The 13,598-nt window shown below is 37.5% G+C and overlaps 1 protein-coding gene across 1 annotated transcript in view; it reads left to right on the top strand.

The window, feature by feature from the left end:
* The window catches only part of LOC140238337 (telomerase protein component 1-like), an 88,797-nt gene that overhangs the window by 37,866 nt on the left and 37,333 nt on the right, over nt 1-13,598 (top strand). Inside the window, exons 39-49 of the mRNA XM_072318270.1 lie at nt 484-591; nt 826-961; nt 1,303-1,316; nt 1,670-1,861; nt 6,564-6,683; nt 7,523-7,626; nt 8,295-8,373; nt 9,094-9,227; nt 9,693-9,860; nt 10,335-10,431; nt 11,098-11,280. Coding sequence (XP_072174371.1) covers nt 484-591; nt 826-961; nt 1,303-1,316; nt 1,670-1,861; nt 6,564-6,683; nt 7,523-7,626; nt 8,295-8,373; nt 9,094-9,227; nt 9,693-9,860; nt 10,335-10,431; nt 11,098-11,280 — 1,335 coding nt within the window. The remainder of the gene's footprint in view (nt 1-483; nt 592-825; nt 962-1,302; nt 1,317-1,669; nt 1,862-6,563; nt 6,684-7,522; nt 7,627-8,294; nt 8,374-9,093; nt 9,228-9,692; nt 9,861-10,334; nt 10,432-11,097; nt 11,281-13,598) is intronic.

The raw sequence follows: 13,598 nt of genomic DNA on the forward strand, positions 1-13,598 counted from the left end.
CTTAAAATTCATTCTTTTTCATTTCTATTTCATCATCAATGGGAAAGAAAGAAAAAGAAAGAAAACTCTGTGATGTGGGTAAACAGCAAACAGCGTGATGTATAGGACTGTTTTGCCATAATGATGAAAGCAAATAAAACCCATGGACATGGTGGTTTAGATCTGCCAGTTGTGTGTGACTTTGACATTTGGAAATGTCACATGAATAAGAAAATACATCAAAAATAGAAGAGCAATCACTTCCATGATAAAACACCAGTATGTGAAGTATTTTTGATAAAAGTATTTCATAGAATGTATCCTGAAGTGGCAAAATGTCATCACAGTCTGTTCCTACAAGCATCTGTGTCAAGATATTGGTGCTATAGAATTTGCTTTGTAAGTGGTAAATTATAGAACATATGCAGATTGGCACAATGCAGGTTAGTTTGAGATGAAGCATATGAAATGCTATTGTGTATTATCTCTCGTGTGGTTACCTAGGCAACTGCATCCAATGACTCCTCTGTGAAGCTATGGGACATGAAGACTGGCAAGATGAAGACTCAGCTGAGTGGACACTCCTCGGCCGTCTACTCTGTGGCATTCTCGGTAAGTTTCCTCCCACCTCATTATAGGGAAAATTTGAAAAAAAATTTCTGTCAGTTTTGGACCTTCAAGTACCACTAGTATGATGATTGCAAATCAGAAAGATCTTTTAATCATAGTTTATTTTGATGCATGGTTTACATGTGTTTAGTATTTGTAAATTGTTATAAAACTAAACTGTGCTTTTGAATGGGATGTAATCACATTGTTGAATGGTACGTTTTTGTATGTCCTCAGCACGGCTGCATCGTGTCTGGATCATTGAATGCTGAGGTCAAGGTGTGGACACACAGTGGAGTGGAGATCACTACCCTCCATGGTCACTCAGACAAGGTCAACAAGGTGGACATTTATGTGCCAGATTTGGACCCAGGTTGGTATAGAAAGAATGATCGACCATTGTCCTCGTGATAGTGATTCCAGTAGAAATCAAAGATACTTAATGTAAAGTTGATGCTGAAGATTCAATAGGGTGTTCTTAGCAATGAAAATGTTTAATTAGTGTCAGTTAGTCTACAGTCATTACCATGGTGTTGGAGATGGTAGCAGTGATGATGATGATTATGAAAATTAAGGTGATGATTATAAGAAGAAGCAGGAAGGATGTTTTCTCGATAAAAAAGAAAGTCGGGATACAAGGCATTTATGGTAGATAGTGTTGAAAGCAGAGTATCTATCACTATCACCAATGCTGTCTACCAGTATTAGTAATAGATGTGATGGTAACAGTAGCAGGCATGATATTCTGTAGATTTAAATCTGATTTTAGATTTTTTGTTCTCACATCTGTACACATTTTTCTACTTTCTTGTATCAAAATCACTTGAAAATTGTGATTTCTGACTTCTTCTTTTTTTTCAAAAACCTTAGTATCATTCTTCAGTAGGTGATGTATGCAGTGTACATCAGTACTGAATTCAGTCTCTAAACTTGCCTGGAGATAAATCTTCCTTGTGTTATCCTTTCCAAGTAAAAATTGATCCAGAAAGAGTGTCTGTGTGCAGACAACTTTTTGATGCTTATTTAAATCCAGAATTTGAACTGTGTTTCTTTGGTCATTTCATTTGCAGATGACAAGGAGATCAACTTTGATGAGGATTACACTCCCAAGGAGACGGGAGGAGTTGAGTGGGCGGCCATCATGGCGGAGGAGGACTGGAAGGAGAGGCACGAGAAGAAGAAACTGGACAAGGTGTCAAAGGTCAAACTGGAGGATGTGATTGTAGCCTCGGCCAGTGAAGACGGGACCACCCAGCTTTGGAAGCCCCTCCAGGTAAGGAGGTTTTTCAAAGGAGGTTTTCTCAACCTTTCTCCACCATGGTGGTATCAGTTACTGTATACACCATATATTTAGTGAGGTTTTAACTTTTGCCTATTTTGTGAGTTTGGTGCTGTGTGCAGATTTAACATCACACAAAAATATCAATTTTGATCCTGACATGTATGCGATGTGCGTGATTCATTTACTGTACTGTAATTGTTGGAAAGTTACAATTTGCGAAAAATTAGACTCACCAAATATAATGCATATACTGCATAACGTGTAACTAGTAGTCATGTGTGTTTCTGTCCTCCCTAGTTTCATTGGCCAATTTCATTTGAAAAGTTACACTAGAATTTCAGAGTAAACTGAATTGTTATCGACTGTACAAGCGTACATCTGACCAGGCTTGCCAGGCCTTGTTTAATACACAATTAGCTCTTCAGTATAATTGATTTCAATTTCACAATTAGAAGTTAGTCCTTATGATATGGGATCAACAATATGAGTGGCATACCACTGTGCATAAATTGACTGAAAAGATTCTGATTTTTTTATTTGACAGCATTTATTTTTTGGTTATCCTTCAGTGCCATTTGACAAATGATACAAATATTTTGGATGCCTTGAAGGAGAGGAGCAAGCACCCTATAGAACACACCCTTTTTCCTGAATAGGATCAAATGTCTATATTTCAACATCTTGAAGTGCTTCATTCGTTTTGGGGATACAGTATTTGTTCCTTGTTGAGTGAAGTAGAAAGCAAATGATGTCATTGATGAGCATTTATACCAAAACATTTGTCATTCAAGGTCTCCAATTGGGCCTCCCTTGTGGGAGAGAATAAAGAGAATGCTGGTTTCCGTGGTAACAGTGATGTGAGTCAAGGATGGAGAAGAGAAAGATACGATGTATTTGCATGCAAACTTGTAATAGAAGATTGTAAACAAAGGCGCCATTCGAGTGCTCAAAAGTGAACCGAATTAAACCAAACTGAGCCATACGTTATCATGAGTACTGTATCATACCTTACTGTACCATGCCAGATTTGGAGCATTTGAGTGCTCTGTACAGGTGACGTACGTCATGAGCTATTTTTTTTTTTAACTCGAGTCAGAGACGTCACACATTTGTGACCGCGCACCTCAAAACGAACATAAAGTCGCACACACTGATTTTGCGTGAGGACTGAAAATAAGTGAAATGGGTCAACCTAGCCGAACTTGACTTTTTCATATTTTCTGAAAGAGCGGGTCTTCTTTTACATTATGCAAAAATTTGGTATCATAAAACGGGCGGGAAAGTGTGTTTTTTTAGCAGTTTATCTCGAACATTTTTGGTAGAATAGTGTGATTAGGTGTGTCTTTAGAATCCCTTTTTCATTTCTGAAAAACCTTGTCCACACTCTTCACTTTCAACTCTAATAACTTTTGAAAGGATAGTGCTACTACTTTGAAAGTTAGCATTGATTATGGACAGAATGTGTTAATGAGGCATGCTTAATTTCAGCTTAATCTGATAATCTCTTCATTGTTGTCACTCTGGTGGTTTACTTCCTGTTTTTTGTCCCATTCATCGCACAGCCAGCAGGGTTTGGTAAAGATTAAGCGTTTGAATAGACACTGCACTTCAGAGCCTCTTTTCTCAGTTCACACTTTTCCTGAGTTTGTGCTTTCTTTCCAATATTTAGATAGGTTAGGAGAGTCCATTTGATTTGAGTTATACATCATTTTAAAGCTTAAAGTCTGCTCTTTCAGAATATGGTCTTAACTAAAAATTCATATATGGCGACTTTTTGTTTGTTTTGAGGTGCAGTGTCACATTTTGTAGCAACCAGCATGTTCATCTCGCGTGCCTACACTACATAAAGGTGTTGCTAATAATGAGAACCAACTCTTTGTATTATGACAAAATGTGTGTTGGGTGCATTCTTATCATGCCAACTTTTGGTACTGTATGCTTTTGGACCACTTTGTGTTCAAGAGCCACTCTCATGGTACAGTACATTACGGTTTGCTTTTGGAGCACATCGGAAAGTGGTCCACTTGTAGCATGGTATGGTACACTTTGGGAGCATTTGAGACCTCCTCTGGCGGGGGTGCGGTATGGTACAATATCCTTTAGGAGAGCACTCGAATGCCCTTTTAGATTTGTATGCATTGCTTCTTTCCTTGCAACATGTATGATTTTAATTACAGCAAACTTACATGACAATTTTGCACCATTCCAGTCGCATGATTGTATTGTGATCAGTGTAAATGCAACACCTTTGACACAGCAGCATATATCAGCTACAGCCTCATGTTGAATATTAGATTTGGAATAAGGGGCTAGACTGTTGAGACTAAGGGTTATCAGAGAACTCTCTTACCCACGCCTGTTGATACTAATATGTTTGGTCTGTAGAGTGGTAGTCAGTAATGCCCTGGTAGTCTCTTGATACAATATCAATTCCCTCGCACAATCAATGACTAGGCTGAGATAGGAACCACTCTTTTTAACACATTGAACTGATATGACTGTATGCATGATTTTCATTTTTTTTTTAATTTGCTTGGTGCATATCAAATCAGGATTAATTTCAATCCCATGTTAGGAATTGATACTTGTGATAGTCAACATATGCCTTAAAGCATACATATTGGTCATCCAACACATAGATACTGTTGATGGATATGTTAGGTCATTATGTCAGCGGGTAGCAAATGACAGAAGTTACCTTCAGATATTGAGTGAATGTAACATGAGTTTAAGGGTAGAGGTTACCTTGAACCTGTTAAAAGAAATATTACATAAAGATCAGAGGGCCTTATGAGTCTGTCAACTCCGCAGCAGTAATCATTCATCCATTAATGAACATATCGCTGCTTAAAGGCATAATTTACCATTTGCAGATGAAACAAAAACCCAGCATTAGTGCTTTTAAAATAGTTCTAAAATATGAGTCGGGGATAGAAACAACCACTGTAAAAATTTTAATCCATATAATCGATATTAAGTATTGTTAAATACACAAAATGTGAACAATAGAATGATATAAATGTTTCCAGACTAAACCGTCTACAGTTATGGTTTATTGAGAAAAATACTGATATCTCCTTATATTTTAGGCTTTATTGCGAAAATTTTGTATGGTAGGATGTTTTGTGATACAACAGACCTACACATATGCATCAAATGTGATATCTTGAAAAATTTTTTAAATCACTGCTCCCAAAGGTAAACAGGACCTTTTAGATTCCTTGCAGTGCCCCTGTAATGCATCATTGATCTATCTTGCCTCAACTCATGTCCAAGATTTACAAATGGGCCTTTTTTTTTATTGCCCTGTGAATAATGCAATATAGAGGATATGGATTGGTATGATACTTGAGTGCATTCTGGATGTTATCACCATGTGGAATGATTGTATGTTTCTTTTATACCCAATATTCTCCCTCATTTCATCCCAATTTCTGATTTCACTTTAATATTTCATGTCAATGATTTGCATGTGGTGGAGAGGATCTATAGCTTCTATCACCATTTTCCTGATTTTTAGAATGAAAGAATATAAACTCTAAATTCTAAACTAGATATAGACTACATTGGAATATTTCATCACTTTGCTCACTTTTGCATTCAAACACATTTCTTATCGTAAAGAGGCAGATGAAATCCTCTTATACAATAATACATAATGGAAATTACTGTCCAGACTATACATGAAGCATGCTACCATGCTCACCTTTTGTAATTGAAGGGGGGGGGGGGGGGGGGAAGGAATGTACCGTTTCATTGCAAGTATAGCTACAGCCATGATTTTTCATTTGTCTTCTAATAAGCCAACTGGAAGGAATCATGCAATGATGTATAGATGAATTATATGATTCAATAGGGAACATTACAATTTTAAAGGCACAATTTACTATTTGCAGATGAAACAAAAACGCAGCATTAGTGCTTCAAAATAGTTCTAAAATGTGAGTTAGGGATAGGAACAAAACATGAAAAAATTTGAACCAGTATATTCAATGTTAAGTATTGTTAAATACCGGTATACAAAATGTGAACAATAGTTATAATAAAAATGTTTTCAGACTAAACCGTCTACAGTTATGGTTTAATGAGAAAAACAGAGATATCTCCTTATATTTTAGGCTTTATTGCACAAATTTTATATGGTACAATGTTTTGTGATACAACTGATCGACACATACGCATCAAATGTGATATCTTGAACATTTTTTAAATCACTGCTCCCAAAGGTAAACAGGACCTCTAAGTGTATTTTGTATTTCAAAATTGGTGATAGAGGCTGATCAACTTGTCATTCCATCTTCAGTTTTTTTTTTCTATGCTTTCTATCTATCATCATTTGTTTAGCTTACTTGGTTACATGTACGTGTACTACTTCATTGTTTCTGTTGTATGAATACTGCTTATTTATATTTGTTTGCATTGAGCACATAGTTCAGTTTTATGTTAGTCTTGGATTGTCTCCTGTGCACGACTTCATTTCAACTTTGTGACCTGTATGGAATACGAATGACATATCACCTATGTTAGTATGGATATCATTGGATTAATTATGGTGTCATACACATGTCACTGCAAGAAACACCTATAGACAGATGAGCTGGAAGACAAGCACTGTGATTGGTGAATTCACATGATTGACAAATTTTGAAACCATCTTATGGTAGTGAAATGATTTATTCTTTTTTTCTTTCAGGGCAATGAGCTCACCAACCTGATTGGTCACTCTGACAGAGTCTTGAGTGTTGCCATGGCAACAAATGGAAAGGTGGTGACGGCCTCCATGGACTGCACGGTCAAAGTCTGGAGTCCTGAGGTAAGATACACTGTGTACTTCTATCATACTGCTGGATGTTCTGTGACTTGAAGAGTTAGTTCTCGGGTAGTGGTGTCTGAGGTTGGCAATCCAGACAATACTCTGCTGTTAAGTTAAAGGGATCGTATAGTTTTGGTTGAGACCTAATTTCAGGTGTCTAACATTTTTTGGTGAGATAATGAGAAACCTCCTATGAAATATGAAAGAGTATGTAATTCCATAAGAAATGCAACGTTTATTTGATGAAAATTGGTTTTGAAATGGCTGAGATATCCAAAACAGAGTGATTCTAATAAAGTGTGGGACCCACATTTTATTACGATCGCTTTGTTTTACTTTGTTTTTGGATGTTTCAGTCATTCCAAACCTGATTTTCATCAAATAAACTTTGAATTCCTCTTAAAATGGTATGCTCTGTACTATTTCGTAAGTGTTTTCTTGGTATCTCACAAAAACTTAAAAGCCAAATTCTCATCTCCACCAATACTATACCCGTCCCTTTAAGCTCTGCTTAAAGCTGCTGCCATATTTAACATAAAGGAATTACCTGTTCATTCCATGCAAGAAAAGGAAACTGTCATCATCATGACAACATTTGCTTTAATGCACAGTTGCTTGGCTATGCCACTCCACTAAATTCTATGGGGAGGGTTTATATTAGTGAAGGATAGTTTTTACTCATTGCTTGTATTAGAGATATTTTCCACAATTGATGAACAAGGGGAACTTGGGGATAGTGAGTATAAGTACAGTACAACAGAAAGAAAGAAAAATTCAGAAGCAGACTGTGATGGAAGAAAGATTGAGATGTTTATGTGTTTTGTGTTTATCTCATACAGCTCAGCCCAGACTCTGTGCAGCATGGAGCCCACAATGCTGAGGTGACATCAGTGACTGTGTCAACCAAGACTAATATGGCCCTGTCAGCCAGCCGGTATGAAATGAATCAAACATGATAATGACAGCAATTCTGATATCAAGTGTGGTTGCCTGATCACACATTTAACCCAACTTTATCGATCATATATGGGAGTATCTTGGTATTAAAGTGCAAAGTGTATAATATCAGAAGTCTAGAAATCAATCAGATGTACCAATTGCAGTAAGTTTCAGTGTATTCTCACTAATTATCATTGTCTAACATATGAATGGGAGTTCTGGGCAGGATATTTATCAAATTCTTCATTAACCATCAACCACATTTTTCCTAGTATGGGATTTGGTACATATTTATGTCTGATGTATACAGTATCTCAAAGCCGTCAAATATTCCTGCAGTGTAGTGATTTTACTGTGTAGTGACAATTTCAGTATTCCCAGACGACCTGCTCAATGAGTATAGATTTAACTTGGTACATGCGATAGCATACTTGGATTGGATTGGCAGCAGCATTTTTCCCATCAATCAAATGAACTGCACCAGACTGATATATGCATAATCAAATTGAATGCATTTCACAACTTTATTTCAAGTTAGCTCTAAACTGAACTTTGAGTGACCATATTATTATGTCCCATAGTAGGGACTCAATCATCATTCTAATCACATGTATTAGTCTGATATGTTTTGTTATGATATCTCCCTCCTGTGTTATTCACAACACCTGACAGGGATGGTATGGTCTCTGTGTGGAAGATGCCCAACTCCTTGACACCATCAACAAGTCTGGCACCCATCCACTCCTGGAAGGTAATTAAAGAGCAATTCTGCCTTGAGTCAAGACTAGCACTGAGCACACTCAATCTTTAGGAGCAACCATGACACGGGTTTTGATTAAATCTCTCAAGCAGAAAGCTCCTTACGTCGACTTTGATGGAGGAGAGCAAATATTTATCAGTGCCTTGCATAGCGTAGTTCTGTCTGTTCCTGTCATCATAATGAGATGATTGCTTTCTCTTTTACTTTCCTGGTCCCTGCCCCTCCCCTTTCTAATTTGTAATCAAATTACTCTGTGAAATTCAATTCACAAATCAAACATCTTTGAATGCATTACTGTGTAAGTTAATAGTATCTTGATGTGAAGAGTTTGAAAAAAATTTTCATTTTCAAAAATTTTAATGTAAGTCCATCATCAGAATGTAACAAAATAAACTTTTCCAGAGATAGCTCACATCTTACATAACAAGGGATATTCTTAAACTTATGATATCTCAAAAATGAAAATAAAAAACTCAAAAAAGTAGAGAAATAAATAGATATCTCATGTAAAAAATATAGAACATAAAGAATAAAAAATAAATGAATTAAAGAATACATAAATAAATAAATAAATAAATATCAAATATGTTCCTATGATTCTCATTTTTAGCAGCTTAGATAACAAATATCTCAAATTAACAAGAACAGAGTTAGCTCATTTAGTGATCAAGCTCCTCATGTGTTTTCTGTCTCCTGTCCTTGCCCATCCAGGCATCTGAGAGCTCGGCAAACTCTGTGGCCTTCGTCGGCAACCACAAATCCTTTGTGGTTGGTTCAGACGACGGCACCGTGACAAAGTGGCATATGGAGGAACTGAAGGACTCCGAGGGGTCGTTCACTGTCGTGTGAGTATCAGGGAGATGTCTCCTGAGAAACCTTTCCTTTTGGCATACTGGGAGGGCAGCATTGGTAGGGAGATGGTATGTCTAGGAGCTGCCTTGTGATTGTATGACTGTGTGGGAAGGTTTACATACTTAGATATATTGACGGGAAGCGACTGAACATTGAGAATTCTTTATGTGATGTAAAGAAGTAAGTATTAACCATTGCCTTGAAGCTGGTCAGGTTGATAACGTCCTGCAGGCTTGGGGAAAGATAATTCTTCAGATCTGGTAGCACTTTTATCAAATTGTTTAGCTCCATAAGTCCAGATACAACTACTTAAAGGAAAAATTGAGGAAGAAGGAATAATGATGTGTTCGACTAATATATTGCCAATCTTCCATTTAATTATTTAGAACATTTTGGAGGCATTTAGATTTTTCATTAAAGCTCATAGGCTGTTGGCTTTGTTGTGTTCTGTATTGTAGGAAGGACCAGACATTCTACCTGAACACCTGCAGTTTCCAGTCCATGCCAGCTCCAGTTACATCTCTGTGCTATGACGACACCCATGACACGCTTTACATCGGTACCTGGGCCTCTGTCATCTCGCTGAGGAACTTCTCAAGTGGGAAGACCAAACAGAACACCCTCAGGTAGACAAGCATCCTTCTTCATTTTGAAGGGAATCAATTCTATTCTTTCCAGTGGTATTTCAAACTTTTGAATTGATTGTCACTGTGAAGGACAATTATATTACCAAAGGTAAACTTGAGGGATAACAAATCATATAGGTATGTAATTGAGCAAAAGATAAAATTCCATTCTTGCCTCATTACAGTTGTATGGCTTGAATTTAGAAAATAGTTTATCATGTTGTTTGGTGATATCATTAGGATATTATCAATAGGAGAGCCGAGGATTTCAATGTTTGTTTGTTTTTTTCTTTTAGTATGATGTTCTTTTTATTCAAGTGATTGCCATATGATAGGTATGAGGGAAAATGTTTGTATGTTGCCACCTTTTTTTTGGAGGGATGGCAAGAAATCACTTCTAATTGCACTTTGGGAAAGTTTTGAACCATGCACCCACGACGTAGAAGTCACCTCTCTCTCCTCATGCCCTCATAGTCTACCAGACTGGGTCCTGGATGTACAGTTGGCCAAGGACAAGGGTGTGGTTGCCTCGCTAGCCAACAGCTCTGTGGCCTACTGCAAGATTGTGGAGGTAGGTTCGGGGTTCAAATCTTAAATGCAATTTTCAACCAGTAATTTAAAACCAGAAATTTTTGTTTGCATGAAAATTTTGTGAACCTTCTGAGGAGCCAAGATTCTGCAAAGTAAAGTGGATGCAATTTCTTTTCTTTTTTTCTACACAATGCATTGAATGCAATTCACAAAAGTTTCATGTCGCAAAAAAAGCTGTCGGCTCCAATTCCTGACAGTTTCGTGCCATGAATGTTTCGTTTTGCAGTAATAAGCATGCCAGTTATTTACTGTCTTGAATGGATGACCCTAACCAAGCTCATACATAGTACCTCTTGACTGTCCAAAAGTGAGATGGCTATCAAGGACGGTTACATCTGTAAAGAAACATTACTTTCACAGCTAGTATTTTTCAGTCTTTAACAATATGTTTATTTTAATTGTGATAAACAAAGAGATTGAAACTGACATAAGAACAAAAGTGGAAATGATATTGACACCAATCTATCCAGTAAGTATTTCAATACTTTTTAAATGTTCTCATTACGCAGAGCTTACATTAGTAGATTTGAATACACAAATGTTGACATATATGTTCTGTAGTTGGCGAGAAACAGCTTGTCACTGTTTTTGTGGAATTTCTCTGGTCAATATTCCTCATAAGGCGGATTAATTTCTGTTCCTACAGAAACGTGTGACAACTGTGGACATCCCAGGCACTTTCCCTCACCCGTCTGATCCTTGGCAATATTCTCTGACCCTTGCCCCTCCCGAGCTGAAGAGCGCCCCCAATGGTGCTTTCCTGACAGGAAATTCTCATGGATCTATGATGACAGTGACTGAAAATGAGGAAACCAGCCTAGCACAGAAGGTAAGAATAGAAAGACTGAAATTTTGATGCTTTAGCCTGAACTGCGTGGGAAGCATGTGTTTCATGTAAAGCTATATGTATATTACTGTAAAAGTGAACATTTTCATGCAAGTATTTTCTTGCACTGCTGAGGAAGATGAATTTCATGTCTTTTCAGTTCCATGGAACCAAAATGTTAGATAGTGTTGGATATGTCAGACAAAAATATTGTATTTTTGTGGCAGTTTGAGTTTGGGTGAAATGTGTGAAAATTTCCACTTTTACAGTATTTGGTTTACGTAAGGACATAGAGCATGATCTGTAAATTCTTTCACAATTTCTTGTGATTCAAGCGTAAATTTTAACCCAACACAAATGCTAGGAGATGATGCTATGCAGCATGAATGGATTTACTTGTGAAAATTCAAATTGTTATAATTAGCAAGTTATTTACATCAGTAGTAATAATAGTTGTATGGCTTGTTTGTCAGGGATTAGAAATTGGTACTAAACATTCATTTTAACCCGGTGAGGATGAGTACCAAGTATAGGGCAGGTGTCTATGGGAATTGTGTGTTGTAGCAAAATCAGTTCGTCCTCAATAGGTTAAAGTACTGCAAACATGGAACATACAAGACACTGTAAACATTCTTTGGCACAGTCAAATTTACAGGAAAAGCAGATCATTGAAATGACCCCCTTTTTTTTTTCTTGTGTGTGTGCGTGTGTGTATGCATGAGCATGTTTTGGCACAGAACAAATGCGCGCCTGAATTGTAGAACATGTCTCCGGTATGCACACATGTACATTTTGTGGTACTGCAATAAATGAATCGGATATGAAATAAACAGTTTTCTAAAATCATCTTGCCCAGCTGAGGGCAAAAGATTTTGTTGCACAAAACTTCAACCTGGACAGGATTATAAAGAGGAAAGGATCGCGTTTCAAACGACTTTCATCCTTTCATTCACTGATAATGCCCCATGTCCTCCGGCCATCACACCTCCCAGTCTAGGGACCGCTATCCCCAAGGGTGGGCGTTTTCTTCAGTCTCCCATTTCAACCGCAAAACAGACTCAAAATGTAAAGACAGCAACCTTCTCCCAAAGCCTGTGTAAACTTGAGTCAGAGGGCGCTAGGAAAGGCTTGTTGTGGTTCTGAGTGCACATTTCAGCACCTAAAAGGCGGTAGCAGTCCCGGGTCTGGAAGCCAGAGGGAAGGCTGATCACGTCATACGACCGTGCCATTCCAAATTCACCCAGGGTAACACAATAACAGTTTGTTGTAGAGTGTATCGTCTTTCACCAGGGATGTGCTTTTGACTGCTGGCTGCTTGTCACATGAAAGATAACACGGCTAGATTTCATAGATAATCATGCAGTAATATGCCATTTCTCTTTTCATTTCAATCTGAAGCATGAAATTGAATATCTTTCCATATATGAGCAGCTTTAATTCTACAAATGGAGTTGTGTATGATGGTTTAAGCCCATGTTAATTGGCAAAGTCACTATGCCTTCAAAGGTTAAATGACAGAATGATGCCGTGATCAAATACGAATTCTGTGCAGAAGTTAGATAAGTCTAGAGTTCCAAACAGGGGAATGATTTTCTTTTACCCCACTTCTATTACTTTGACTTCATTCCTAGGCTTTTGGTAAGGAGAATGATTTTGTCTAACAAGTTGATCCCATCACTCAATAGTCTCTACATCATAATTTTGTGAGTAAATTCTTTCAGGAAATCATGAGCATTATATAGATGATTTGATCACAATAAAAATCACAGTTGTGTGTGTAATAGATTTACTTTCATCTCTTAGTAATTTAACAACAAAAAAGTGCTGCAAAAAACAAAACAAAAAAAGAATACAAATGTGGCCAGCACTTTCCAGTGTTAATGGTATGCCAGCATGAGCAATGGTTTACATTGATATTTTTAGTTATTCAAGTGTTTGAATTGAAGCAGTTCCTGCATGTAGAGTTGGAGAAAAATGTCAATTTTGGCAGTGTTTGGGTGGAGTGTAAACCAAGATGTTTGTGTGGAGTAATTTGAGGCTGGAGGAGGTGCCTTCCAGCTCCCGGCAGAGTTTGTGGTGGTGTCAGAATGCAGTTATCTGCTTCACATGAGGGAATGTTGTCAGGTTCTCTCCACCGGTGATGACAGACCAGGAGTGACATCTGGGAGGGAATGTGCCTTTAAGAGAAAGCCATGCACAGGGTGGGTATCAATGACCCACAGATACAGACCTCCCTGTGAAGAAATAACCCCCCATCCTTCATCCAGTCAGGATGTCGTCCGTTGACAACAAATTTCCTGAGTTGACAATATCTCTCTTCA

Source organism: Diadema setosum, chromosome 14, assembly GCF_964275005.1.
Source record: "Diadema setosum chromosome 14, eeDiaSeto1, whole genome shotgun sequence".
NCBI classification, from domain to species: Eukaryota; Metazoa; Echinodermata; class Echinoidea; order Diadematoida; family Diadematidae; genus Diadema; species Diadema setosum.